This window comes from Alternaria viburni (genome assembly GCF_023758015.1).
Source record: "Alternaria viburni strain BMP 2772 chromosome Unknown scaffold_2, whole genome shotgun sequence".
Classification (NCBI taxonomy): Eukaryota; Fungi; Ascomycota; class Dothideomycetes; order Pleosporales; family Pleosporaceae; genus Alternaria; species Alternaria viburni.
This window is the reverse complement of record NW_026055771.1, coordinates 291,296-318,607: the sequence shown is the minus strand read 5'-3', so window position 1 is coordinate 318,607 and position 27,312 is coordinate 291,296. Positions and strand designations below refer to the sequence as shown.

Below are 27,312 nucleotides of genomic sequence, written 5' to 3'. Positions count from 1 at the left end.
CTCACGACGAGTTCATTTATCGTATCTTTGATACGTGTACTACGCCGCACAGCACATCCGCGAGAGCAAGACAGGGCAATCAGGGCCAAGATTTAGGTACATGTAACTGTATTCCATACAAAATATCTACTAGTACAACGCCATGTCGCACGAGGCATGTGCCGCAAAACATACAGATAAGAAGCTAAAAGAGCAAGTTTGTCCGAATGAACCTAACAACTATACCTCCCTGACCGTTTATATCAACGCCTTGCATACCTAACGCAACATAAATATGAAAATGCCCAAACTCCTCAATGTTCTCTTCTTTTGCCCATCAAAGTCCCCATAAAGCATTCAATGTCCCCTTTTTCAAAAACACCAAACACCGATCTCCTCAATGAACTCAGACCCTTACAGATAACCCATCCAGAGCGGATCGCACTGACTCAACTTGGCCGGATGCACCGCAACAGCCACCAAGTCCACTACTGTCTGGTTCGCAGGTAGATTGGCGCCCGTGGGTAGGCTACCAATCGCGCTGGCCCTCTTGACTACCAGATCGCTATTACTTTGCACACTCTCCCTGAGCACCTCGGGAGTAAGCTGGCTGGCCTTGTGCTGCGAGGTGAACCAGTGGTTCATCTCATCGCGCATGAAGATGCTGAGTTGCATCTCTAGCTCGCCCTCGGGTTCAATCAAACAGCGCGCGACTGTCATGACACTAGGAGCGAAGATGCCTTCGAGATTCAACGGCCCCATGAGAGTTTGTAGGTTGGGTGTGAGGCGGAAAGGTACTGGTTCCGAGTTGTGCAAGATGGGCTTACCAACTGCCATGCTCGGGATCAGTTCGGAACCCCAAATGCGGCCGCTAGAGCGCGAGACGCTGATCTTCTGGGGGAAGCGCGTATTCATATGCATGACATAGGTCATGAACGTGAGCGCAGCGAGTTGGTAGCTGAAGGTACGGCGGAAGAGCCAGAAGTCGGCGAAGGTGGGGAAGGTAGCACGGAAGTAGTCTTGGATGACCGTTGGGGGCACGTATTTCTCTTGCACAGCAGCGAATGTCTCGAGGCGAATGCTGTTGGCGTGGTCAAGGTTCTTCTGTTGGGGCTGGGTTAGAGACCGGCGGCTTGCATGCACGTCTGAAGAACTTACTGGCTGGAGTGCTCGCAGCTTCTCGATGCTGAAGAGCACGGGTTCATCCTTATTGATACCATTCTTCCGGCAGTAATCCTCGTAAATACCTTGCATATTGATATATGACGGGTCGTCTTGTACCATACGCACACTAGGGGTAATCGGTACCATAAGCGGAAGATGGAACTGCAAATTTCTTCGCCGGCTCTCCTTGCGCTTAGCCAGTATGCCGTTGAAGATGCGGAAGAGTTGTAGGATACGCTCCTCGCGCCTGGAACTTCTAGCAGCCGGGAACTGAATAGCGAAGGGGTGCACGCTTCCATCGTGACCACGAATCTTGAGACGGCGATGGCAAATACCGACACCGCGCACCAGCTCCACATCTGGCAGGAAGCGTTCAATGCGCACAAAGTCGGAGTTCTTGTCGCGATGTTGCAGGTACTGCCCAGGCACTTCTACATCGTCGAACTTGAGGAAGCGGAACTCACTAAGCTGATGCGTATACTGTTCGAGCGGAACTGTGAGCTTCCTGCGATCGAGCCTTTCCTCGAAGCGATTTCGCCATGTGCGCAGCTTCTGGATGTACTCGTACATCGTTGGCTTGTTGGTAACAAAGTCCTTTTCGAAAGCCTTGCGAATGTGGGGCGGGAGGACCGACTCGGCGAAACGTGTTATGTTTGCTTCAGTTGATTGCGGTAGCTTGATCTCCCTCGCATATAGGTTAGGCTGGCGACCGACATATGACAGACCATCGTTGAGCAGAGCAACAATGAGTCGATACGCATCCTCGTCAGGTGGGCACTTGAAGTTCTTCTGGATCTGGTCAAGCATCGTCTCCATGGAGAGGGCGAGGAGAGGGAAAGCCGTTTTGAGGATAGCGCTGATCTCTTCGACATGATCCCACGGCTTCTTCGGCGCTGGGGCTGCGTCGCTAGGAGCTGGTGCACCATCTTGCGTAGCAGTTTCTGTCTTGACAGTGCCGTTGGGCGTGCCGTTCGCAGCAGCCTTAATGTCCGCACCTGCGGTTGTTGGCCGGCTGCCGGTGCTGGATCCGGGTCTGGTTTCTGGCGAAGCCTGCTTCGTTGCGGGTGACCCTTGCCCCTGTTGTTGCTTGGCCTTTGCAGCCTTCTCTTTTGCCTCCTTCTGCTCGTGCGTCTTCTTGAGAACCGCCATATCCTCTCGCGTTGTTCGAAGATGGCAGTACAATGCCTGAGGATACGTCTTCGCCAACTTGCCGAGAATGGATCTGGCGATCGGCGCCTCCTGTCGTGACAGACTGTTCAACAACTGTGGAATGTAAGTTATCCAATACCATGCCGGTGTATCACCCTTGAACTCCTCAAACTTCTCCGCCAACTTCCTCTCCGGATTGTCCAAACTGAGCAACCACAACACACGTCCCAACAATTTCCTTGACTTGGCGTTCTTGAACTGGCTGGCTGCTTCGAGATAGCAGCTGAGTGCTGCCTCGGCCCTCTCCAGATTCTGCGGCTCCTCCTTGAAGAGCATGTCGTTGTATCGGCCCCACTCCGCCCATGCCTTCGGGAGCTTAATATCGAAGTACAACGCGGTACCGAATGCCTCGCCGGCTTCGTTCTTCTGACCCAGCTTGGCCAGGAACATACCCTTGAGCGTGTAGAACTCTGCCTTCTGGTTGGGTCCAAAGTAGTTCAGGTTGGTGTTGTTGATCACGTCCAGCCCACTGTTGAGATCGGCCTTGATCTGGTAGTGACACTTGGCCTGTTCGCGCAACTTGAGGAAAGCTTCTTGAATCTCGATGTTTGGGAGGGTGTAGATACGTCCAAGCTGGTTGATGCAGACTTCTGGCAAGTTGTGCTTGCGTGCGACGTGCGCGAAGCGGTTGATGATCCATGCCGTCTCGTGGTAACCTCTGTAGGCAAAGGAGTTGCCACTAGCGTTGTTCTGAGTCGGCGGGAGGAGGTTGAGGTAGACGCCGTTAATCAACTGGAAGATGTGTTGTCGCCAGGTTACCAAGTCTTGCCACGCGTTGATGTCGTCCCAAAAGTTCGGTAAGCGGTCGCGCCAAGTGCTGAGGAGCAGCTTCAGCTCTTGAGATTTGACATCAAGGTTGACTTGCGTAGTCTGGGCAAGACTCTGGCAGATAACACTGGCATCATGAAGTTCGACGAGCTGCTGGAAGTGTTGAAGTAGCGGGATATGGGCCTGGGTAATGCGTCTGGGCAACTGGTGCCATTTTCTGATCGAAAGTTGAATGGATTCATCGCACAGTCGATGGAACTCCGGTTGCGATTCTTGCTTGTTGTGAAGCTTGAGAAGAGACATGAAAGTTTGGAAGAATACTCGTCGTGGTGTGGGCGCGTCGCTGACAGCTTTGATAGTTGCATCAAGCTGCTCGCGGGTCTCAGCGTTCTGCCAAGCATCGAATACGCGCCAGGTTGATTCCAGGTAAAGATCATTAAAGTTCTCGTGCTTAGCAAAGTCGCTCAAGATCTCCCATTGCTGAAGCTTCTGCGCGCAAATCACCCAGTGATCCTCCCAAAGCATGTACTCTCCAGTACTAAACGGCAGAACTGAGGTGCGGGCCTTGATCTGGGCAGCCTCGTACATCTGCTGTGCCTTGTCCCAGATGCCGCACTGCTCGTATGATAGAGCAGCGTTACTCTCTATGAATTGGCAACGTCGCCGCCATGTTCCGTAGAACAGGTCATCCTCTTGTAGGCCACTGTAAATTTCCAGTAAGGCGTCCAGGTTGCTCTCGCGTAGCTTCTCGACATCCACGACAGGTGAGATAGCGGAGTCTTCCATGTAGACAGCAGCCGTGTACCATGCGTTGTAGGTCTGAGCGAGGTACTTCATGATGTGAGGCGGGAACTTAACTCGCGGTCTAGCATGGACAATGGCGTCAAGCATGGTCGCAACACAGTTGGGTCGTTTGTCGAGTTGACGAGAATGGTAGTCCTTGGTGAGCAGCGCGGCCATACCCTTCTCAAGATCGCTTTGGTCATCCTTCGTAAGCGCCGTCCATGCCAGCGGGAAGAAAGCGATCCAGATGTCATGAGCAAGGTTACTATCGGTGTGTTGTAGGTGACCAAGTGGTTCGAAGATGTCCTTGATTTTGATGTCGGCCAATTGATTGCAGAAGCGGCGATGACCGTTTACAAGATTTTCCAGTTCGTCATCAACCATGACGTCGGCGATCCTCGGATCCCTGCCATATGAACCAAATAAAGCGGTGGGTTGCATGAGACGGAAATCTTCCGAATGAAGCTGTGCCGGCGTGTTCATTTCGACCGATCCAAACATCAAGTGGATGACTTGACTGAGCCAGTAGCTGTCGGAGAGTGTATCCCAATTCTGGGACGCAAGCACGTAGCTCAGGCGACTGGCTGCTGTGCGACTCAAGCTCTTATCAAAGATGGTCATGTATCGGTTGCGCATCTCAACATCCTGCGCTCGAGTACCAATCAGGAATGCGTGCTCCATCCGCACGGTAAGCTCACTCCTAGTGATCTTGGGGTCCTCGTAGATACGAATTACCAGGTCCAAGAAGCGAGTCAGTAGCGAAGTGTCGGCGCGGTGCTCGAAGAGCAACATCTTGCTTAGGACTGCCGTCTTCTCCTTAAGCGTAGGCACTGGCTCGGTGGAGTGGAAGATCCATTCTTCGACGAGATCTAGTACCTTCATACAGACAGAGTTGGTCTGAGAGCGCTCAACAAGTGAAGCCAGCACGCTGAGATATGGCCTTCGGTTCTCGCCAAGCTCGTTCATGCGCGCAGCCAGGATGTCAACTGTCTTCAGTACCAGATCAGTCTGAATCTCGACCTCACGAGGATCAGTAGGTGGGTTGGCTCCTTCGGGGCGCATAGCAGGTGGTACTGGCTGTCCTGGAATGCCGCTGGTGCCGGCAAGGTGGTCCTTGGCCATCTTGCCCTGGAAGGCCTTCATGACCTGTGGAATGTGTTGATCGATCTCCTCAGGCCGCTTTTGGCACAAGGTCCACAAGATATTGATGGCACTGACGTAGGAGCTATTGGAGAGAGCTTCCGTAGCAATCGTACCAAGGAAGTTTACGAATTCGGTAGAGGGCGATTCTTCAATGTTGCCTTCATCATCCGTAACAGGCTCAGGCATGACCTCGAGGATGCGCTTGAGGATAGGCTTCAGCTTCATTGTGCCGTCGTCCGACTCATCGGTTGCGTGAAGACTGGCCTGCACGTCTGGGTTCTCAGAACGAATTGGCTTCTCCAAGATCTTCTGGAATTGAGGAATGCGCTGCAGTACCCAGTCATCCGACTTGACATTCACGATGACTTTTACGATCTGGAGCGTGTTGATCATGCGTGTGCTGAACACTTCCGGTTTGTCCTCTTGCTTCATCTCGGTCAACAGGATCTCCTCGATCTTCTTGCTGAGCATGAGATCCAGGTCCAGATCGCTCCATAATCGTGGCGAAAGCAAGTCATGCAATAACTGCACAGCCTTCTTGCATATCTCCGCAGGTTGTGGTGTGGTGGTGGTGACCGCTGTCGGGTCCTTGGATTTTGGTGAAGCCACAGGGAAGCGTTCTGGAAGATAGGCGATGAACTGAATCAGATACTTGATAAGCATCATACGAATGCCAGGTCCGGCCACGAAACCCCTCGATGAAGAGTTAGTGACTACTGCCGACCCGTCTGCTCGCCTCTTTAGTGCTTGAGGCGACTGAGATGGACGCTCGACAGGACCGGCGCTCTCGCTTGCTGTACGTTCTTCCCATGTTCTGATTAGGCTGATCAGATTCAACGCGAGCTTCTTTGCATCGGTCGAGGGATTCGGAGGTTGCGCAATCTTTGACAACGCCGTAATGATGATGGAGGATAGATGTTCACGGCCTTCGTAGAACAAGTCCGGATGACGAACCACAAAATTGAAGATACTCATCAGCTGCTGCAGGTTCGAGCTTTCCTCGGATAAAATCTTGCGAGGATACTGGATCCAGCGAGGCATCTTGGCGTCACCACCTGGCATGCGCTTCTTCAGGACAGGAGCCATAAGCTCAAGCGCCTGCATTACCAACGATCGACCCTCGTTTTGGTGTGCTTTGAGAAGGGCTTGATAGACTTGAACGGCGATCTTGACAGGCGTGTCGAATGCAGCGATGAAGAAGGCGATGAGCACGTAAGCGGCGTACTTGTTGATGATGTCTTCAAGCTTGATGTAGTTCCAAGCAAACTTGATGACGTCTTTGCGAGCATCTTGTATCATCCCGGGGTAGTGCTTGAGGAGGAGGGTGGTAAGCTGAAGGAGTTCCATCCGTGAGTGGTCGACACCAAGCTGGGCCGTGTCTTCTGAGAGCTCCAGGGTGGACTGCGGTTTCCAGAGCCGGCTGTGGATTGCCTCAGTCATGGCCTTGTCCATGAACTTGGTACCTTTGGCCTTTGGACCGAACAGGCTGTCCCAGTTGCGTTTCACATCCATGGCGAAGATGGGGTTGACGATGTAGCGGAAGATGAACGTCTTCGTCTTCTGGGAAGAGTTACGGGAAGTGTACAGATCGATACACTTGTTCACAATCGTCTTCCAGTAATCCACAGACTCACTGGAGATGATCTGGTCATAGCTGAAATCGAACAGGCGCGGTGAGGCTTTCAACTCCTCAGATGTGACCGCATCTACTACTTCGAAGAAGAAATCCAGATTGTTCGGTTCTTGTTTCAGGTACGTGGTGAAGATGATCATAATCTGATCACCAGCTTGTTCTGTTGCCAGACGTAGCTCCGAGTCGAGGGTGTTCACCCTGAGCTTCTTCTCCAGTCCCCTGGCTGCGTCGAAGAGACCCTTTCGCAGCTCTTCGTTCGAAACGAGCCAGTTACTCGTCTCTTCGGATTGGCTGAGAGCGTACGCAATGTGAATACCGTTGAGTTGAGCCTGGCACTTCTCCTTCTCGGTACCCTCAGGGTTCATGGCGCTCAGGAAGCCAGACGCATCTTCTGTCACCTGCTTACGAAGTACTTCGCTTGCTGGGTTCTCGAGTAGCTGTGCAAAGAAGCGTCCCTGGGTCTGGTCCTTCAAATTGGGTGCGAAGTAGTCCCAAGCCTCCTTGGGATACATACAGAGGTACTTGATCAACGGCTCTCTGAAGGGGCTGTAGTGCGTCCTTCTAAGAGCCGTCTCAAGCTCGATAACCTTCTCGATGATTTGCTTGAGGAACGTCGCAGCGGCCGCCGGGAGCAGGTGGAAGATGTTGAAGATACCGGTGACGATCTTCATCTTGGGATTCTGCTCGATCATAGTGAACGAGATCTTCTGCAGACTGTTCTGGTCCGCAATGCTCTTAAGGTGATCAAGGAGACGTGTGCCAATCTCCACCTTGAAGTAGTTTGTGAGGAGCTTCAGCAACCGTGCCAGACCGTCAAGATTCTCGACAGAGAGCTTCCTTGGATCCTGGAGGTTGACAAGGATAGGACGAAGTCCACTCTGGAGGACATCTTTGGGCAGTTTGTTTGTAGCTGAGATAACGCCAGATAGGCCGATGTTCGCCGCCTCAATCACTTCTGGAGACTTCGAATACAGGCACTTGAAGAAGACAGCGATAATGCGGAGGAAGGTCTGGTTCGGCGGTGTCGTGCTAAACTCAGGGAAGGTTTGAGCGGTGGAGAGGAGACGGATGCATGCAACTCGTAGGTTGACGATGTGATCTGCGTTCCGCTGCTCAAAAGGCTTACTTGCCAAGTGCTCGTCTTCGGCGTCGGCTAGTGCCAAAGACTCCATCAATAATCTCGTCAGTTGTTCGTTGAACTCGAGGATGTTGTTCTTGAGCTTCAAACAGAAAGTGATCGCGTCAATGTAGGCAATCTGAATACTGAACGGTAGTGCTCGCAGCGGCTTGGTCCAAATCGGTAAGATGAGTCTATCCTTCACCGGCGTGATCAGGTCGCTGACGCTCAACTCGGTCACATCTGACAACACCTGGAACGCCTTCTGGGTTGCGTCTCGCACACTCTTGTTCATATGCGAGAGATCACCCACGAGCTGTTGGCAGAGCTTCAGGGTAATGTTGTTGCCCTTATCGAAATCTTCCTTGGTCGTCTTCTTGTGACAGCGTCGGATGAGGTCTTGGATGAGGCCCTCTGCTTGTATGCGCGTCTTCGAGTCGAGATCGATAGGCATGTCCTTCATGACAAAGTTGAGTGCCCTAACAAGTTCGAAATGGCGGGGTACGAGCCATGATTGGGGAAGACCCAGTTGTTTGATCATGATTTCAATACCCCGAGTTCCGCCAGACTTCATGAACCAGTCATCAGCATGACAGTTGTGGCAAAACGTACTTGACAGCTCATTGAAGAACACGAACTTGTCCAAGGAACTATCATTGCCGAAGATTGCCTTCGTAGCATCGCGCATTGTGATGATGGCTTGCTCAGCAGCGTCCCGCACTGCGCCGTGTTCTGACGCCAGAGACTCGCCAATAGCTTCAGAGATGACATCGCTCTCGATCACGACAGGCCCTTCTCCTGAATGCACATCGAACGGCTTGTTCTTGTGTTTCAGAGTGGCAAATTGCGTTCCAAGCTCCAGAAGCGTGAAGTGCTTTGCCAAGTTGCTTACCAGAGCCTCCGCTTCCGACTTCAGCTCAGGTACCGAAACAGCAAAGATGCTCGCCTTCAGCAGTTTCTTGAGAGTCTCTTGTTCTACAGTCTTCTTGGTGATGGACTTTTCGCGCTCTGATGCGGTGAGGATGTCGTATCCCACATCAAACTTCTTGGCACACAAGTCGTTCGCTTGCAGGCGTACTAGCTGGGCGAAGTCTTCTGGCAAGCTGTCGAAACCGACCAGCAGCTTCGTATGTGCGGTGATGAGGCGAAGAGCCTGTTGCTTATGGAACGTGTCGGACTTTTTGGCTGCTGGAGTCTTTGGGATTTCGTGGAGCTTCGCGATGGCGGTGTCGATGCCTATCGCTGCGGGGAAGGCACGGTCTTTGGTAGATCCAATGAGTCGAATGTCAATAGATGACTGATCATCAGAGTACGGTTTGAAATCCAGCTCTGGTGGGCCAGTGATGAACTTGCGATTGCGTCCGCCTAGCTTTCCAAGAATGCGCATCGTGGTATGAGCGTGGAAGTGGCTGTACGGGTTAGGCTTCAGATGCTCCCATAGTGCAGCCATCAGCTCGTCGATGACTGGGGCCATGATCGGGTCCAGATAGTCGGCGGTGAGATTGTCCACGCAGAGCTCTAGAGTACGAAGACCCTGACCGACAAGATCCGAGCCAGCACGCAGAGCAACGACCAGTGGCCTCATCAAGTAACTGAGATGTGGCAACAAGTTACTGAGTCGTGCTGGCACTGTGAGAGATAGTTCAACGAAGAGATCCCTTTCAGCCGGCTTGCGCGCCGTCAAAAGAAGGTTGTTGAGCACGTCGAGTAGCATTTCCAGCAGGGGAAGAATTTCTTTGTACAGATGCTCGAATCTACCGCCACCAATACTTCTGAACAATGACCTAAGCAGGAGGAAGTAGTTCATGGGTTCTTCGGCAGTCGTGGATAGCTGAATCGACTTCGTTATGATCTTGCTGACGTGTGGTAATAGCACTTGCTCATTCTGGGCAGAGAAGAGCGTAACGGCCATGAAGGAAAGTTTGAAGAGGCGAAGGAGGATGGAGGACTTCTTCACATCGGCAGTGCCAACCTCTTCGATTCGGTCCATAAGAAATTGCAACAGCATCCCCGAAAAGCTGGGTGATGTAGCCTCGGAAGCGAGAAGGAACTGTGGAACGTGAAGTAACGCCGGGTGATCGAACATCATATCGTACAAATGGGGTATCTCGGATGAAAACACTTCGTGGAACGTGGCTGGATCGATGTGGTGGAAGACAGTCGCGAACGTCTCCAAAAGGTCCTTCTCTTCCTTGCCACTCGACATCATATGTTGGTTGCCCATGAAATCTCCCGGTGACAAGCCTTGTGTTTCAGGGGTCTTTTCAGTACCGTAGTAACGGAACACCTTGGCACCTTCGCGGAAAAGTTTGATAAGAACTTCCACCTCTTCCGCGTTGTAGCCAAACGACACTTCATGCCAGTTTGCAGACGCGTTGGTCGGATCAATCTCGTCCTTGATCTTGGCTGGGTTGCAGGCTCTTAGCTGATAGAAAAGATTCTTCAGCCCATGGAGTAGGTTCTTGAACAGGAACTTGTTGTCGGCGATGGGATCGGAGCTCCGGTCTCGTGGATTGGACGTCTTGATGGGTGTCGCGTTGGAAATGTCGATTTCGTCCCAATCCGGGGGGTTTTCCTGAACGGCCATGTGGTTCTCGTCGACCGCATCAATGGACGGTTGGCTGTACTGAGCTGAGAGCTTGACAGCATTGTGGTATTGTCGGTTCATTGCCGCGAACTTGTCACCGATGGCATTCAGTATCATGATCAAGAAGTATCGCGCGTCCTCCTTAGGTTCCAATTTCGCGATGCACTCTGCCATGTTCAGCAGAAGCTTCGCGCTCATGGTCTGGAAGCTGGTTCCGGGAAATGTGTCGTGCAAATTCTTCGTGTAAACCTCAACTGTGCGTCGGATCTGCTCTTTCGACAGAGATTCTCGCAGATGGTGGATTAGATCGGCCAGCATGCTGTATGCGAGCGGACGCATGGTCTCGTACACTGTCAGGCCATCTCCGATCAATGTCTTCTCGTCCAGTAGCTCGTCAATCTTCTTGAGGAAGATTTTGCGGAAGTTGAAGTTGATGATATGCCTAATAGCGACTAGTAGCTCTTTCCGTGCGCCGGACTTTTCGCGTGGACAGTCCTTGAGCAGTCGGACGACGATATCAGGAAGGGTCGGAAGGAAGTCGTTCAGCTGGTTTGCATACACCCTAAGTAGGTAAGCCAGAAAACTCATGGTTTTAACCTGAGCTGTTATGAAGTCGCCAAATGCCGCGCGGTTGCGAATGTCTTTGCTGACACCAGTGAAGATCTTGCCCTGCGCCTTGGCCTCCTCATGTGCCTTCTCTTGTGGCTTCGCCTGAAGCAAAAGTACGTTCTTGATCAGTGGTACAAAAAGTTTCACGTTTTTGTTCACACAGTTCCTGTAGGCCTGGAATAGAGATACCACAATTATTGGACACTCTGCGAGGACCTTGAACGACTGCATTCCCTTGAGCAGCATGCGCGTTTGCTGGTGTTCCGATCCAATATCCCCTGCGGATCCAGATGTGAGGGCAGTCGCTGGCGAGCTCGGGCGTGGGGACTGGGAGAATTGGTGGTTGTTCGGGGTGGAAGGAACGCCTTGCGAGGCTGAAGCTGTCGTGTTGCTGTCGAAGGTATCGTGCACCGCCTGCTCCATCGTCTCGAACATTTCCTGAATCAGATCCAAGAATGGCTGAACTCGGTCTGCGAGCGCCTTGGTTTGGTGGCGCTGAAAGTCCATGATGGTCTTCATGCACAGAACCGCATTGTCCTCGTTCTCCAGCTTCACCAAGCTCATGAGTTTGTCGACGATCTTGGCCGCGTGCGGTTCTATGGCTTCGGTCGGGTTCATCGGAAGACGGTGCAGGATCTCGAGGACACAGTTCCGTATGCGCTGTTTCTGAGTCAGAAGGCTGTAGAGTTGTCGCAAGTCGTGCGCTCACCTGTTCGGGCGACGTGGAAATGAAGACTGGGTTGCCATCTAATATCTTGAGGAACACAGGGACGAGGTGATTCAAGAACGAGGCGTACTGCTGTCCTTGACAGTAGTTCTCAATGTTGTCCCGGATTTCGATCGCCTGGGTGCCCTTGACTCTGAGATCTGCGCCAGTCAGCCGATGTTCTCTTGTGATGATGCGCGCGCATGTTGTGGGCATGCAGCGCGCGCAATGTATTGTGTACCAGAGTTTGGGTCGTCCAACTTGGAGGCCATAGCCTCGAAGTTGTGAGTCGCCATGGCGATGTTGCGTGCAGCCTACAGCCGCTCCTCCACCTTGTCGAAGTCCTCGTAGACTGTGCCCTGCAATGGCGCAGCTATCCAGTATGTGGCGCGATCAATGTAGCGGAAGACAGGCGCATTGGTCTCGGTGGCACGCGGTGGTGTGCGGAATCGGGTGCAGGTCGCTGCTGTGTCGAATATTAAATTTTGAAAAGGAAGGTGCAGGCGGGATGGCCTATATGGTCATTACAATCGTTATTGTGGAAGTGAGGCCTGGTGGTGGGGCGAGGGCGCGTCCCGAGTGCGGGTATGGAGTCGCGACTTGGAGTGATGGATGAGCTTCTGCAGAGCACTTAGCCTGGAGCTGACGAGCGAGGGAGGCACGCCGACCCCCAAAACTTAGCGCGTCGCTCTCATTGGTCGGCGCCACCCCTGTGCGCCGTGCGGGTGGCACCTTCCAATCCATGTCCGGCATATATCCAACAGTCATCTCTCCACACCAGACTTCAGCTGGTTCTGGCAACCTGGTGTTGATGTGTGCTTCTTATGTGATTTGGGACGTGATGGATATTATTGAACGCGATTCATCGCGCCACCATCTGCAAATGAATATGCGAAACTCCTGCAGAGCCGCAGCCGCAACGCATTTCTTCCAGTGCATGCTTCGGCGGACTAAGATCACAACAAAAACTGCGTTCAGAAGTTCACGGGTCAGATGGGACTTGCTGCAAGATACAAACACTATACATCTATCCAACTACCTGCCGTCGCCTGACTCACCCTTCATAGCCTCCCAATCATATGCAATTCTGCGGTTATCTTGTGTGAAACAGAGAACATCACCATAGTTATACAAGGCCACACATCCACGTCCGGTCTTCCGTCTAAGATAAGAAATAGAAAGGTTGACATTTACATTGTTGGAGAGGCGCACCATGGTATTCGATGTCAAAATGTGGGGGCGGGAACATGGGGATAACGAATATGCGCAGCCTGATCCTCTGATCTCTACTTCTCATCGGGGTACATGGCCTCCTTGAGAGGAATGCCGAGCTCCTCGCGTATGGGCTCGAGCTCCTGGAGGTACTCTGCGTATTGACCCTTGTTCTCGACCTTGAACTTGATACCTGTGACGTATGTTAGTAATCAACGTCTCAAGGTTGGCCGGATGCCGAAGTAGCGTAGTCCAGAGTCCGTTTGGCTCCCTTTTGTGTAGAAAGAGACAGGACTGATATTGGGAACGTAGTAGAAGACGTACCCTCGAAAACCCGGACAGCTGAGGGGAAGTCGTTCACGCGCCTGGCAGCGCGGAGAGCGGCGGTGATGACGGTGGTTGAGGGAACGAGATCGTAGGCGAAGCAGTTGTTCAGGTTTCGCTGGCGATTGTCAGCCTATTGACTCTGTTCGTGGCATCCCACAGTTGCCCAACCCATGTCGGGTGATACCGGTGGGGTCACATCGTGGAGACAACAACGTACCTGAAGCTCGAAAACGTCGTTCACCTTCTCGAATTCCTTCTCATATCTATATTGAAGAAGCACAAGTCAGCGATGGAGCTCGTCATATCCTCAATGGCGCTCAATGGCTGTCCATGATCTCCGCATGACTCCTGCCCGTCCGACTCTACAGCCCCTCCTCGGATTGGTCGTACCTGGCGGTGAATTCCTCGAATGTCTCCTCGGCATGCGCATCGCTCTTGCGGACAGCCGACTGCGAGAAAGCACGCTGGGTGTTCAACGCAACAGGGGTTGCTCGGTAGGCCGGGACTCGCACGCCCACTCGGCTGACCTTCGACGCGGCGCGGACGAAGGACATGTTGCGATTTGGAGAGCTACTGGCAAGCTACGGGAGGTGGATTCGGGGCTGCTGGGCGTGCGTAGCCGGCAGTGTGTCGATGAGTAGTGGTGTCGGTGGTGCGATTTCGCGTGAGGTTACGAAAACGAAAGCTCAGGCGATCCGAGTTGCGCCCAAGCCAAGCCGTCTTAAAAGTGGGTCGCACCCGTTCCTGAGACTGACGGCATAGTCGCGCTGCCGCACTTAATCATATAAATCACTGTTGAAGCATTCTTCAAATTCTAACCTGTATCTGAGTTCTCTTCATGCGCGTGACATCGCCTTTTTAGGCAATGCACGCCATTGTCTTTGAAGGTCCTTGAACAACGCTCCCAGCTATCTGTAGACAGGATTGAAGAAGCTAGATAAGAGAACAGCTATGAACGCGAGAACCAATATATTCTGGCTTTCATCCACAAGTGCTCACGCTTTCATAGAAACACTCGGAAGGTTTATACCCTGTAATAACCGCCAAACGGGACTGGTCCCTCTGATGCTGCTCGGACGGACATGACTGGGCTGTCGCTGTCGTCATCCAGCTCTGAGCTGCCAGACAGATCATCGTTCCTGCCACCGGCCTGTATCTCTTCGTCTTCGTCTTCATCCACCTCGCCATCTTGATCATCCTCGTCGTCCTCCGCATCCCCGATGTCAGCGTTCAGAAGAGTATCTGGCTGTACAGGATCTTCGGTCATGTCCTCCGGAACCTCGACGTCGTCTGGCGCCTCGTCTCCGTCAGCGTGGTTTTCTGGCTCATCAGTCTCCTCCATTTTCTCGAAGGCGTAGCGCGGATTCCTTGCAGCCCAACGCACGTTGTGCATCACTTGGTGTTCCCTCCTCTTCTCGTGGTGTGTGTGACGGTCGTCGACTTCACTCTTGTACTGCGCTGCCATTTCCTTATCGTCCCACAGCTCAGGCCATTCGACGATACGCTGATATATGCTATCATCCGGTTTGTCGCCGCCAATAATTGCGTTCATCTTGTCCTTCAGAATGACCGTTGCTTTGGCCCAAGTGCCAACGTGATACCACCCTTGGAAGGTGGGTGCACAAGTTGATCGAATGTCCTTTGTAGCCAAAACCTTCGCAATGAGAGGATCGGTAATATCGCAGAACTGGAAGAGGTTGCCTGTTCGCGAAACATTGACACCATCAAATGTGTGCTCAGTCTCCAACTCTTCCGGCGACATCTTTGCTAGCTTCAAGACATGCTGATCGAAGACCGCGCGGTGCTTTGATGTGCCTGACTTGATGTAAGACAGGAAAGACACAGTCTGATACTTGCGATATTCAGGGTCTTTGCGAGGATCGACTCCCCAACGGACAAGAGCCTCTCGCCAGGGCCCGCTTTCGAAGAAGAATCCGCAATAGATGGCTGCTTGCCGAAGCTTGGTTCTCTTGTCCCATCCCAGTCTGTTGTAAAGTAACTGCCGGGTTACTATGGGTCTCTGTAAGAGCAGAGTTCTAATGTTTGCAATCAGTGACTGCATATAGGGTGAGAGATCTCTCTCTGTTGGAAGACCGGGTCGGGGTCCTGTCGGTACATGTTCGTCTGTGGGTTTGACAATTGTGTATGCGTTGTAGGCGAGGCTTCTTTGTATATTGACAACACCTTGATCGGTGTATTTGACGTTTGAGTTTTGCTGGAACCGATAGTTGAAGGCGATTGGCATCTGTATGAACTCTGGCGATGGCCCAACGCTTTTGGCCAGATCTGCACCGGCCGCGGTGTTGACATTATACTTCAACAACTGTTCGTCTAGGATGGATTAGTGACATTTTGAGTGTGTTGGGATTAGTCTTACATCGTTTTGGCAGGACGTGGTCTCGCAGACCCACCATGGTCTCGTTGTGAGAAGCAGCATACTGCAAGTCAGGCATATCTGGAGAGTCAGTGATGGTTCCACAGAGTTCAAGATTGTGCTCGACTCACTTCGGAACCGATGAGTTTCATCTACGACTCCGGCCAGAGCAACCTTGTACATCGAGGCATTGTCTTGCAGGCTCCTGTAGATAGTTGGTGCATCCACATACGTCTTGTTGGTCAAAGTGATTTCATCTTCAGTAAGGAATGGCCCTGTGGTTCCACGCTTTCGTTTGCGTCCTGTCCGTTTTGGCACCGTGACCTTGATGAGAAGGTTGTTCGTCCTCACAGGCGTGGACAGCAAACGCTTGGCAAAGGGGTCGTCTGGGCGCAGCGAGACAGAGATGAGTTTCTTGAGCTCGTCGTCACCCTCGGCGTTGGTCGTGGTTTCCAATCGTGATCGCAGGCCCTGGGCGAGTGTTAGTCCCTCCCAAAGCGGTAGGCACTGCTATTGCCGGCTGACCTTGCTTAGTTTGACAGGCCCACCTAATGAGGTAATGCCCTTGTCAACGTTTTTGATGATGGCGGGATGCTCGACAACGGAGACGGCACGTGACGGGATAGGCAGCCAGGGCGCATGCTCGTTCTCGGTCGACATGGCGTTGTCCATATTGGGTTACCCGGTGGAGAGGTGCAAGCTCAAAACGCTCTGGCGGTGAGATTCACGAAAGTTTGTAGTCGCTCAAAGCTTTCTGTCTACTTCGGCCAGACTACCTGAGTACGCCCGTGGTAGGTGTTCGAGAGACAAGTGATGAGACCCTGGGCCAGTGCGAGGCCCGTCGCCGCTTCTCTATAGAGACAGGGATCGATCTCGCGATGACTCTCGTGCAAAGCGCCAGATCAGATGATACGAGGCTGCCGCGGGCCCAGCAGCGGAATAGACTCCCGTCTCTCGCGCAGTCGCTCCCTTGACACGCCCGCCGTGCTACTTCACTCTCGCAGCTATCCTGGATGTCGTGACGGCTGCGGCGGGGCTTTTGGCCCAAACGCACGGCCTCGCTACGGGACGGCTAGCGCGAATCACTCGACGCTGTCTGTCTGGCAGCAGCCCTGAGTTGTCAGTTGACGACCTGCTCCAACTTGTCCCTCCAGCTCCAGAATACACGCCTCTCCCTCAGCCAGAGCGCCTATACGTCACCAGCAACTTGCTAGGGCCCCGGCTGCCGTCTGACCCCCCCTCGCGAAGCTGCTCCCTCCACCGACTCCCCGTGCACCATCCTAGACGGCTACACTAGCCACCATCTATTACCTCACGCGTCTCTCCTCCATGTCGGCCTGAGCCCTACGCTCTCCTGTGTCCGATTCCCCGTGTGTGCGCCTGCCATCTAGTTTCCATTGGCGCTATCGGCTTGCGACCTGTCCCCCGACGCCTCGAGGCCAGCCGCCATCTCGGACGCCCGTTTCTGCAACACCGCTGCGCTTGACCTGGCCGTGGGCGCATTCCGACAGCCATGAAGGGCTTCAGGCAGAGGGTCGTAAGTGCTCGTCCTCCCCATGGACCCCGGCCACACCACGCACCCCCCTACCCCTCTCTATGCGCGGAGGCTAACATGTATAGTCCGAACAGCTCTCTCGAAGCAAGGATAGCAAGTCATCTAAGAAGAAGGACTCCACCTCGGGAACTGCATCGCCGTCGCTGGGTGCTTCCAACTCCCCCTCGGGCTCTGCCCAGGCTACGCCTTCCTCGTCGCAGACGCAGCTCACTGATGCGCGAAGCAAGAGCCAGCCCGCCGCCGATGGCGCTTCGGCCAACATTGGGTCGCTACAACAGAACCCCCAGCCCTCGTCCGGTTCCCTCGCGGGTGGACCCCAATCTTTCGGCGGACAGGGCATGATGAGCCCCGGTGCTGCTGGTAACGCTGGCGCTGCAGGTCCAGGCACGCCCTCTAGGCTGGGGCAGCCCCTGGCACCCAGCGTCGTCATCAGCCCAAGCGCGCCTGTAAGTACCCGCGCATCAACCGATATGTGTTTGGTAGGCTAACCAGTGCAATAGCATGTGCCTCCTCCTGGCGCTGCCGAGACGATGCCCGGTGATCTTGCGCCTCCAAAGGCGGGCCAGAAGTCGGGAATATTCGACCGTCTTCAAGCAACGCCCAAGGACAACATCGAGGGCATGCGAACCCCGAAGAGACAACACTCGTCGCGCTTCGACATCTCGGATCAACGTCAGCGTGAACTGGAAAAGCTCCCCGGATTCCACGAGGTGCCCCCGAACAAGAGAGAGGAACTCTTCATGCAAAAGATCGACCAATGCAACATCATCTTCGACTTCAACGATGCTAGCGGAGACATGAAGTCAAAGGAGATCAAGCGCCTGGCTCTGCACGAGCTGCTCGACTATGTCGCCAACAACCGCCAGGTCATCACCGAGAAGATGTATCCACGCGTCGTAGAGATGTTCGCGAAGAACTTGTTTCGTCCTATCCCGCCCCCGATGAATCCCCAAGGCGAAGCTTTCGACCCAGAGGAAGACGAGCCGGTGCTGGAAGTAGCGTGGCCGCACATTCAGGTAGTCTACGAGTTCTTCCTTCGCTTCATCGAAAGCCAGGACTTCAACACGAACATTGCCAAAGCGTATATAGACCACAGCTTCGTGCTAAACGTACGTACACGACCTGTCCTCTAGATTCCCCTAGCTAACACCAGCAGTTGCTCGAGCTATTCGACTCTGAAGACCCCCGGGAACGCGACTTCTTGAAGACTACGCTCCATCGCATATACGGCAAATTCCTCAACCTCCGCTCCTACATCCGCCGATCCATCAACAACGTCTTCTTCCAATTCATCTACGAGACAGAGCGCTTCAACGGTATCGCCGAGCTTCTCGAGATTCTCGGGTCCATCATCAACGGTTTCGCTTTGCCATTGAAGGAGGAGCACAAGCTATTCCTCACGAGGGTACTCATCCCGCTCCACAAAGTCAAGAGTCTGAGCATGTACCATCCACAATTGGCGTACTGCATTGTCCAGTTCTTGGAAAAGGACGCGGCATTAACAGAAGAGGTAGGGACATACGCCAGATCCAATAGGCTAGGCTTACACGTTCAGGTTGTTTTGGGTCTTCTCCGCTATTGGCCAAAGGTGAACAGCACCAAAGAAGTCATGTTCCTGAACGAAGTAGAGGACATCTTCGAGGTTATGGACCCCGCCGAGTTCGCAAAAGTTCAGGAGCCGTTGTTCAACCAGTTAGCCAAATCAGTGGCCAGTCCTCATTTCCAGGTCGCCGAGAGAGCGCTGTACTTCTGGAACAACGAGTACTTCTGTAATCTGGTTAGCGACAATGTCGAAGTCATTTTGCCAATCATGTTCGCACCGCTGTACGAAAACTCAAAGGGACACTGGAACCGGTACGTATCTGAACTCTGGTGACATGGCTTGCTTGCTGACTATCTGCCCAGAACCATCCACGGCATGGTGTACAATGCTATGAAGCTCTTCATGGAAGTAAACCCGCAACTCTTCGACGACTGTTCGCATGACTACGCCGAGTCACAAAACAACGCAACGCAAAGACAGCAAAGTCGACAAGATCGCTGGGACAAGCTCGCCAAGCTCGCCGAGTCACGTTCAAACGGCACTGCAGAGAAGTCCGCCGTCGACCCGATGCGTATGGATGACTCGGAGTCACGTTTGGAGAACCTCCGTCTACAGGATGACGGAACAGCATCGAGAGAGAGGCGGCCAAAGGAATATGAGCGTCAAGGCAGCCAAACCTCGGTACGTTGATTCTTAAGTCCCTAGAACTCTGGATGAGCATTCTGTGTGGCCGAATCGATGTACTCTTAATTCTATCCCTAGACTCCTAGGTTTTCTTCCTTTTTTCCCAAGACTTGCATTTCGGTTCAGGTGGATCTGACGTGTTTGTGCTTTGCGTCTTTGTAGCGACGGCATCATACTTCGCAAGGGGAGCACCACGTTTCGTCCAGCGCTCGCCGCTCGGCTGGCCGACCACGTAGCAACAGTCGCCCGAATTCCTCTTCTGGCCATGTCGTCTCGTCGCGACCATCAGGTGGACGTGCAAGGTCGAATTCTGGAGGTACGATTACCCGGGTTGTTAGCTCTTGATTTCTTGGGTGCATCCATTCTCTTCTCTTTTTGCTGCCTTGCTTCACTGCCAGTCTTTTGAGGGCTGATTGTAGTCGCGATATCATGTGGTTTATCTGGCATCAAGCGTCGCAGTTTCTTTGGTTCTTCCCAAAACAACATGGAACGTTTCATTTGGGTGTTCCGGATGATGTTTCTTGTGAAAGACGACGAAATAGGGACTTTCTTCACTGATAGACGCGGAATATAAAGAATTTCTAAAGACTTTTGATTGCTTTGCAGATCAATCGCAAGCTGTGCGATGTTGAGAACTATCGTGAGCTCTCGTAGGAGGCTTCTTTCACGGATGAGTGGTATTGTTGTTTACTTCGTGCGCCTTGTGGTAGCCAGTGCTGAAAGGGTTGCAAGGGAAACCCATACTGTCGAAGCCATGCAGGCTAAAATTACCACGCGAATAGACACGGGGAGCCGCATAGGTTTCCTGGTTATCCGGTTTGGGAGGTCGCTAACTTCAAGGGGGGCCTCGGCTTTCGGAACGCCAAGATATCCGACTCGATGCCATGTTCTGGGAGGCTTTGCTTCTACTTTGCGACAAAGGCCAACGTGTGGTTCGCGCCGAGTGAACCGCAGAGACAATGGACAACGTTTGCATTACAGGACTTTACGTCAGTTAGGCCTAAGTGCACGCTATCCACGAGCCAGCGTGGTAATGCATGTGTGTGAGAACATGGTAAAGGTAGTCAGCGGCGGTCAGCAGCGATACCAAAGTAAAAGGAGAGCAATACAGTAGCGTAGCCAATAGTAAACAAGTCAATGGCCTCGGTCTGCAATGTGTCGTAATTTGGACGTGCAACGGCGCGTTGGGCCCAGGTGCGGGAGAGGCGGAAGACCCCAGCAGTCATTTCCGACCTCCTTTCCGCGCGCAGCCAGAAAACATTGCTGGCCCTTCATAACCTTTTGCGCATCACCTCCATCTGGCTCGGTGTGAGATTTACTTCTTCACATTTTCTCGTCACTCCTTTGTGCTTTGCACTTGCTCGGTCGCGGTTGCCTTCTCTTCCTCCACGTTTGTCTTGTTTACCTAGTCGCTTTGCTAGGCTCAACCCTTTAAATCCCCACGTCCAGGGCTTCCACCGTTCCGAACACCACAACACCAACCTCGACAGTCCCAACTCATACTCGCACACAATGGGTGGCCCAGATTGGCTTGAAGTCGGCGCGCCGACGCTCGACCGTCCCTTTGGCCTGGCATTATGGCCTATTTTCGAGAAATGCTTCGAGCCCATCGCGGGCTACAAGCCCCAGGACTTCCGCTTCGTCCAAGGAGAGACGCCGCTCTCGACATTCAAGGTCTGCGTTGTCACGCTGATTACCTACTACATCATAATCTTCGGCGGACGAGAGCTCATGCGCAACCGTGAGCCCTTCAAGCTCAACTTTCTCTTCAAGGTCCACAACTTCTACCTCACGGCGATCAGCGGCACCCTACTTCTCCTCTTCGCTGAGCAATTGATCCCCATTGTTGTCAGGAAGGGTCTTTTCTTCGCCATCTGCGACCACCAGGGTGGATGGACCGACAAGCTGGTCATTCTGTACTACGTAAGTACTTGCGCCGAGATGCTCAGGATGCTGCTAACATGTGCAGCTCAACTACCTCACCAAGTTCCTCGAGTTGATTGACACTTGCTTCCTGTTCTTGAAGAAGAAGCCATTGAGTAAGTGCAACAAGCCAACATCGACGTCGCATCGCTAATAAGCCCAGCTTTCCTCCACACCTACCACCACGGCGCGACCGCTCTCCTCTGCTACACCCAGCTCATTGGTCACACTCCCGTCTCATGGCCCGTCATCACTCTCAACCTGGCTGTACACGTTGTCATGTACTGGTACTACTTCCAGAGTGCGCGAGGCATCCGCATCTGGTGGAAGAAGTACATCACCGTTGGCCAGATCACCCAGTTCGTCCTCGACCTCGGTAAGTCCAATTCCGCCACATTCCACATCAGACTCTAACAACATACAGGCTTCATCTACTTCGCCTCGTGGACCTACTTCACAAGCACCTACTGGCCACACATGCCCAACATGGGCAAGTGTGCTGGTGAGGAGTTTGCTGCCATCTCCGGTATCTGCATCATCACGTCGTACCTCTTCCTCTTTCTCGCCTTCTACTTCGCCACGTACAAGAAGCCGGTGCCCAAGGGCCGCCGCAGGGCTACAAGCGCGTTGGTGGAGATGAAGGACGAGAAGGTGCCGACTGTTGGTGAAGCTCGCAGGCGTCTTTCGACCTCGCGTGCTGGTGTCACTAACGGTGTCGCTACAGGAGCTTCGCCCAACGGCACACCCAACGGACGCGCGACCCGCAGCCGCAAGGCCTAAGCTCGAGCGTTCGGAGGACATGCGAAGTGCTGTGCGGCAGATAGAGCTCTTTGAAGCATTGGACGACGCACAACGGCCTCTCGCCGTGGAAGCACTCGAACTACTCTGCGATAGCATCTGATGTAGCATTCGATGCTCTTCAGGGCTAGCCAGATGTTACGGGCCAAGCACCGGTTCGGAACAATCTTCGTCAAGTGGAGCCACCTTTCGGCCAGGCTCCTACCAATTCGTTCCTGACACGATATCAGCCTGGAGGGCTACAATTTCCATATCTTATTGTAATTGCTATGTTTGGGGCTCGACATTTTTGGTCCGGCCCCGTGTCACGATAAAAGCATGTAAGAGCATGGTTGGTCGGTTCGCGTTACGACAACTCTGGTGTTAGTCTTGGGCTTTGGCATGGGCGGTAGAGCACGTTGTAGACAATATTCAACGAAAGATAATGCATAATCGTCAATGACTGCTTCATGTTCCATGTGTGTACTTTGCCTTTGGCGGACGCTCGTTGGACGTACATGTAGCTAATGTAGGGAAGTCTACCGAGTTGCACGTGCAACGGGCGACTATACTCGTTTTGATATGACAGCCATCGCACACCAGTCAGTAGAAGATAGCCCAGCCCTGCACGCTGTGACGGGCGATTACAGCTGAACACATGAATATCTTAACGGCCCCGAAAGCATTTGCACTAGAGAAAATGGATTTGGTGAAGTTACGTGCAATAGACATGCAGTGCTGAGGTCTGGTAAGACAGGCGAAGAAGAGTAAGGTACATCGGGTAATGTGTTGTTACGTTACTCATGTAGCTTAGAGGTCGGCTGTAGCCCCACATATGTACCGGGCTCCTGTCGTCAGCTTTACTTGAGATCGTCGTGCCAACTCCAAACTCATAACAGCGTGTTCGGACGTTCTGATGCAGCCTGGGAATGCGTAGGACGCCAAGGATTGCTACAGGTCGTTACTCGATGGAATTTAATAACTAAAGTGTCTGCGTCGGTGTCACTTCGCTCGGGGTAAAGGCCGACAAGCATGGTGGCGTTGGCTTGGGTGGATTGTTCGTGACATGTGATAGGATTTTGACATGTGAGAGGCGATCGCCAATTTGCTGCCCGGCGTCGTTTCGCGCTGTCATCCCCCTCCAACCCTGCCTCCGGCTCCACGATGCGATAACCGACAATTCCACGCCTCTCGATCGATACTTACAGCTGCGCTCCCATGCTGTGCGTCTTCTGAGATTCGCATCCCCTGAAACGACATCATCGCGTCCCCCAATTCGCACTCGGCCTCCGATTACGCTTCCGCGGAGCAGAATACCCCTTCGAGGCGCACCCTCCGCATCATCATTGGGCATTGCGACGGCTTTCACGGACATAGCGCTGCACCGGACAACTGATCGGAGAGTCGCAGAGACACAACCCGGCGTGGTCTGCGCATAGATGAACGTGGGGTAGTCGGGTTGATTAGAAACGTCACGGTCCTGCGAGAATCCTACCATGGAGCAGGAACGACCATTACAGCGTGCCCCGCCGCCCGCCTATACACAACACGAGCCCGAATCGCTTCACCTCCCTTCGGTTCCGACGCATATCCCAAGCCATGTGCCGGACCATGGGAGGCTGCCTGGCATCAAGTCGCTAGACCTGCCGGACACGAAAGCGCGTCATACTCCACACAACTCAATAGAATACAGCCCGCGGTCGCAGTACGACAGATCGCAATGGGGCATGCTGCCAGTACCGAACAATGCGACTTTCACACGAGCGCCAGAGGGCCTACCGCGTGAAGACGTGGGAAGCCCGATGGATACCGCGAGTGTGCGCAGCATGCAGGATGACAACGTCGGTAGACGGGAAACGAGTGTCAGCATGGACGACCCGGATGTAAGGCTGGCAGCAGAGGCGTTGAGCGGATTGGGGAACCCGGGTACGTCACGACGCTGTTGCGGTTGCTGTTCATGACGTGGAATGCATGCTGACTGACCATCGCAGACTTCGTTCGCTCGCCGACGGCACGATCCCTCACACTATCTGCTCGAGAATCCACAAGCGAACCTCCAGAGCCACTCCTCTCTCTGATTACGTCGAATCACCCATGGCTTGGAAATGGCATCAACGGCTCCATCTCAGCCTACAACACCACCAAAGGCTACACCCCACGTCTGGTCCAGTACGGTGCTGAGCTCATTGAGCGCAACATTGGATCGCCCATGGTCAACACTGTGTCATCTGTGGGTAGGCGAACGGGCATGGAGAAAAGCCTGCGCCGCTATCTAGGGGACAGACGACCCAGCGACCTCGAGCAGGGAGATGGCGAGAGTTCAAGGAGCAAGAGGCAAAGGATCGCGAGCCCAGCAGATGACGCCATGGACGTCGACGATGCTCTTGCAGCAGCGTCACGAACAAGAGGCGGCTCACAATCCTCATACTCCGAGTCGCTCCCTGCATACGACGACCAGCGCTCTCCAAACTATGAGGAGGCCGTCATCTCTGGAGAGATAACGTCGCACAAGTCGCCCGAACAGCGCTCAAATACTCCGCAGGATCGTCGCGTCAACTGGTCCACGCAGCTCATCATGACAACGTCCGGTCTCGGTGTAGCTCTGTCAGAGACATCATTGCGGTCGTTGAAGCTCTGCCTCGGTCTTCTTCGCAGCGCAACAACCCACATCGACTCAGTCATGCGCGCGCTCAAGCTCGTCCTCGAAGAATACGAAGCTGCCCTCCGCAACCAGAGGCAGTCTGCCGGCTTCGCTGCCCCGGATGATAAGACGCAACTCAATGGCACCATGGCGCAAATGGGCCTCGTCGACACGGACAAAGACGATCAAGTCCGCCAAATTGCTGACCGCATCAAGGTCCTCTCATCAGACATTTGGCAAACCCTCCAATCCGTCGTGCAGTCCGTGTCCCGCTACACCGGCGGCGCCCTCCCGCAAAACGCCCAGACGGTTGTTCGAACACAATTGCTCTCCGTACCCCAGCGATGGCAGCTCGCCGGCCGCAACGCGAACAATGAACACGCGGGCGGCGATGAGGTTAGAGGCGCAAACCGCATGCTGGCATTTGCAAAAGAGGGGCTGGATATGATGGGCCAGATTACTACTGTCGTTGATGGCACCGTACAGAGTGCCGAGAGCTGGCTCGCACGCATCGGACGGAGGCCACAGGGTGAGTCGAGCAGCAGCGGTCAGGGACAAGAGCAGAGGGAGAAGACACCGCTTGCGCTTGAGGCGGGTGTGCAAATGGGTGAGAAGAGGTAGGTGAAGGAAGGCTTGTTTAGCTCTCTATTCGCAGAGCGAAGGGGAAAAAAGACGAAGACACATGAATTGGCATGGGAGAGGAGAGGAACTGCTTTGGCACTACGATTACTACTACAACATACCCAAACATAATTTCATATGTCGATTCCTGTTTCTTTGGAAAATGTTCAGCAAGGCGTCATGATGGAAGAGAAACGGGGTTGGTGTGTGTGAGGGTTTTGGTCGTTCGTTCGCAATGTCCACGACGTCTTCTCGATTTGAAGCGAAAACGAAAATCTGTATTACTCAATGTTATATTATTCATACCTGTTTTTACCAACTGTGATGTGTTTGTGACGGTGATTCTAGACACGACATTGCGTCGTGATGACCTGATGGTTTTTGACACTGTCAACGTAGAAGCTTACATCTGTCTTCCCAAACCTGCCCATATATTGTACTTTAGGATAAAAGGAAAAACTGTCCCTAACACATGTCACAATGCAGGCATCATGTTAGTGTACGCGTAATTGCATGAGGGGTTAGTAGCATCAGCACCCTCGTATTCGTCACCGCGAAGTACGACCGAATGACACGACAAAACGCGGCAGTGGGTTACGGCCGTAGTGCTTGTACGCTGGGGTCGAGCGGGGCATCGTGCCGATGAATCTGAGACATGAAGAGGACCGGTTCTATGGGTGTTGGAATGAAAGGATGTACCTTGGAGTGAGGTCTAGTTATACGGTCATGGAAGGACGCATTGGGCATGGCGGATTGTTTGAGAAAAAATCTGGAGATGTATGTGGAATTGCTTTTAGAGCCTCAGACTTGTTACCACGTTGCGATCACCGAATAGCACCGAGTGAACGAAAGTGTGTGGAATTGGTAGGTGAAGTTGACAAGTACATTCAAACCAAATGCTCAGATGTCGACAAGAGTGACCATTTCTCAAACAGAGGCGAACTTGACCGATGCTTATACGATACAACCCATCGTGGCCGCAATGGACCATCTTCGTTCTACTCTATTTCGTTATGTCCAAAACGGAAATAGTTGAATTTTCGGTGGCTTACCAGGATGGGTTCTTCGTCAACTACTTCTAGCTATTTTCCGTCATGTGAGGTCGTAGTATTGGAGTTGTCAGTGTTTGACGTCGAGTTACTGGACGTAGTGGAGTTGCCAGACGTATTGGACGCTGTGGACGTCTCCGGTTGATGAGAAGGCTGCTTTGTCTTTATTTGGCCAGACGACGGTGCGCTGGAGACTTGGAAAGGAGTGAAGCGGATAGGTGGGAAAGACATTTTGATGATTATGTCAAGGGTTTATAGAAGTCGATGATTATATTTTCAGTGCTCTTGCAACGATGGAGTTGACGACAGATTGTGAATTTGATAGAACCTAGCTGAAGTCGCCATCAACACTGGCTTATATGTGAAGTGGTCCGTAGCTACTGTTTCCCGGAATAGCTCATCGTCGCGAGCAAGACGAGCAACGCGATACGCACATGCGATGCTTTGGACTCACCGGCGGTGAGTCCGCTGAGCCCCCTGGCGTAAGCTCCTGGAAGCTGCTCATAATGAGTCTGCCTTGACCGTGGCTTACCTCTTGAACAGAGAGCCAATTGCAGTATGAATTGTCAGAGTACTCAAGAAGCCTTCACATGACTTCGCGTCGTGTTGCTCGCGATGGGATGACACATGACGTAGTACAGCTTGGCTTCTCGTGTCGGTTGTTCAGGCGCTGTGTGATCACTGGCTACAGCCATACCTGTAGGCTCCAAGCTGAAACTAAGAGTGGTGAAGTAGTGCTGTTTGTTCGTGTTAGTCAGAGACATTACGCGCCATGCAGATGCAGTTTCAGTTCTACTGCAAGCCGCGATGCTGTGATACTAATATTAGTGTTAGATCGAATTTGATGTGTGAATCTTCTCCAATCTGTCTGCAGTGTTGCGGTAGCAGTAGTCTGAATAGTACCTGAT

The 27,312-nt window shown here is 53.0% G+C and overlaps 6 protein-coding genes across 6 annotated transcripts; 3 read left to right on the top strand and 3 right to left on the bottom strand.

Moving 5' to 3' along the window:
- Positions 1-393: 393 nt before the first annotated feature.
- On the bottom strand, positions 394-11,994 carry J4E79_001032 (uncharacterized protein; the record flags this gene model as incomplete). The annotated part of the gene is made up of 4 exons (XM_049349943.1): positions 394-1,083; positions 1,138-11,652; positions 11,702-11,859; positions 11,940-11,994. 4 exons carry the CDS (start codon positions 11,992-11,994, stop codon positions 394-396), a joined length of 11,418 nt encoding a protein of 3,805 aa, XP_049215102.1.
- A 990-nt stretch (positions 11,995-12,984) lies between these two features.
- Positions 12,985-13,791, bottom strand: COX6 (Cytochrome c oxidase subunit 6; the record flags this gene model as incomplete). The annotated part of the gene is made up of 4 exons (XM_049349942.1): positions 12,985-13,103; positions 13,235-13,352; positions 13,455-13,500; positions 13,628-13,791. The coding sequence occupies 4 exons, from the start codon at positions 13,789-13,791 to the stop codon at positions 12,985-12,987; spliced, it is 447 nt and encodes a 148-aa protein (XP_049215101.1).
- A 470-nt stretch (positions 13,792-14,261) lies between these two features.
- J4E79_001030 (uncharacterized protein) lies at positions 14,262-16,283 on the bottom strand (the record flags this gene model as incomplete). The annotated part of the gene is made up of 3 exons (XM_049349941.1): positions 14,262-15,568; positions 15,743-16,082; positions 16,137-16,283. 3 exons carry the CDS (start codon positions 16,281-16,283, stop codon positions 14,262-14,264), a joined length of 1,794 nt encoding a protein of 597 aa, XP_049215100.1.
- Positions 16,284-17,124: 841 nt separating this feature from the next.
- Positions 17,125-19,399, top strand: PPP2R5D (Serine/threonine-protein phosphatase 2A 56 kDa regulatory subunit delta isoform; the record flags this gene model as incomplete). Its single annotated transcript, XM_049349940.1, has 6 exons — positions 17,125-17,148; positions 17,232-17,612; positions 17,667-18,275; positions 18,323-18,676; positions 18,722-19,020; positions 19,072-19,399. 6 exons carry the CDS (start codon positions 17,125-17,127, stop codon positions 19,397-19,399), a joined length of 1,995 nt encoding a protein of 664 aa, XP_049215099.1.
- A 1,506-nt stretch (positions 19,400-20,905) lies between these two features.
- Positions 20,906-22,096, top strand: J4E79_001028 (uncharacterized protein; the record flags this gene model as incomplete). Its single annotated transcript, XM_049349939.1, has 4 exons — positions 20,906-21,316; positions 21,363-21,432; positions 21,480-21,692; positions 21,741-22,096. The coding sequence occupies 4 exons, from the start codon at positions 20,906-20,908 to the stop codon at positions 22,094-22,096; spliced, it is 1,050 nt and encodes a 349-aa protein (XP_049215098.1).
- Positions 22,097-23,589: 1,493 nt separating this feature from the next.
- On the top strand, positions 23,590-25,355 carry J4E79_001027 (uncharacterized protein; the record flags this gene model as incomplete). The annotated part of the gene is made up of 2 exons (XM_049349938.1): positions 23,590-24,019; positions 24,085-25,355. The coding sequence occupies 2 exons, from the start codon at positions 23,590-23,592 to the stop codon at positions 25,353-25,355; spliced, it is 1,701 nt and encodes a 566-aa protein (XP_049215097.1).
- Between the last annotated feature and the right edge of the window lie 1,957 nt (positions 25,356-27,312).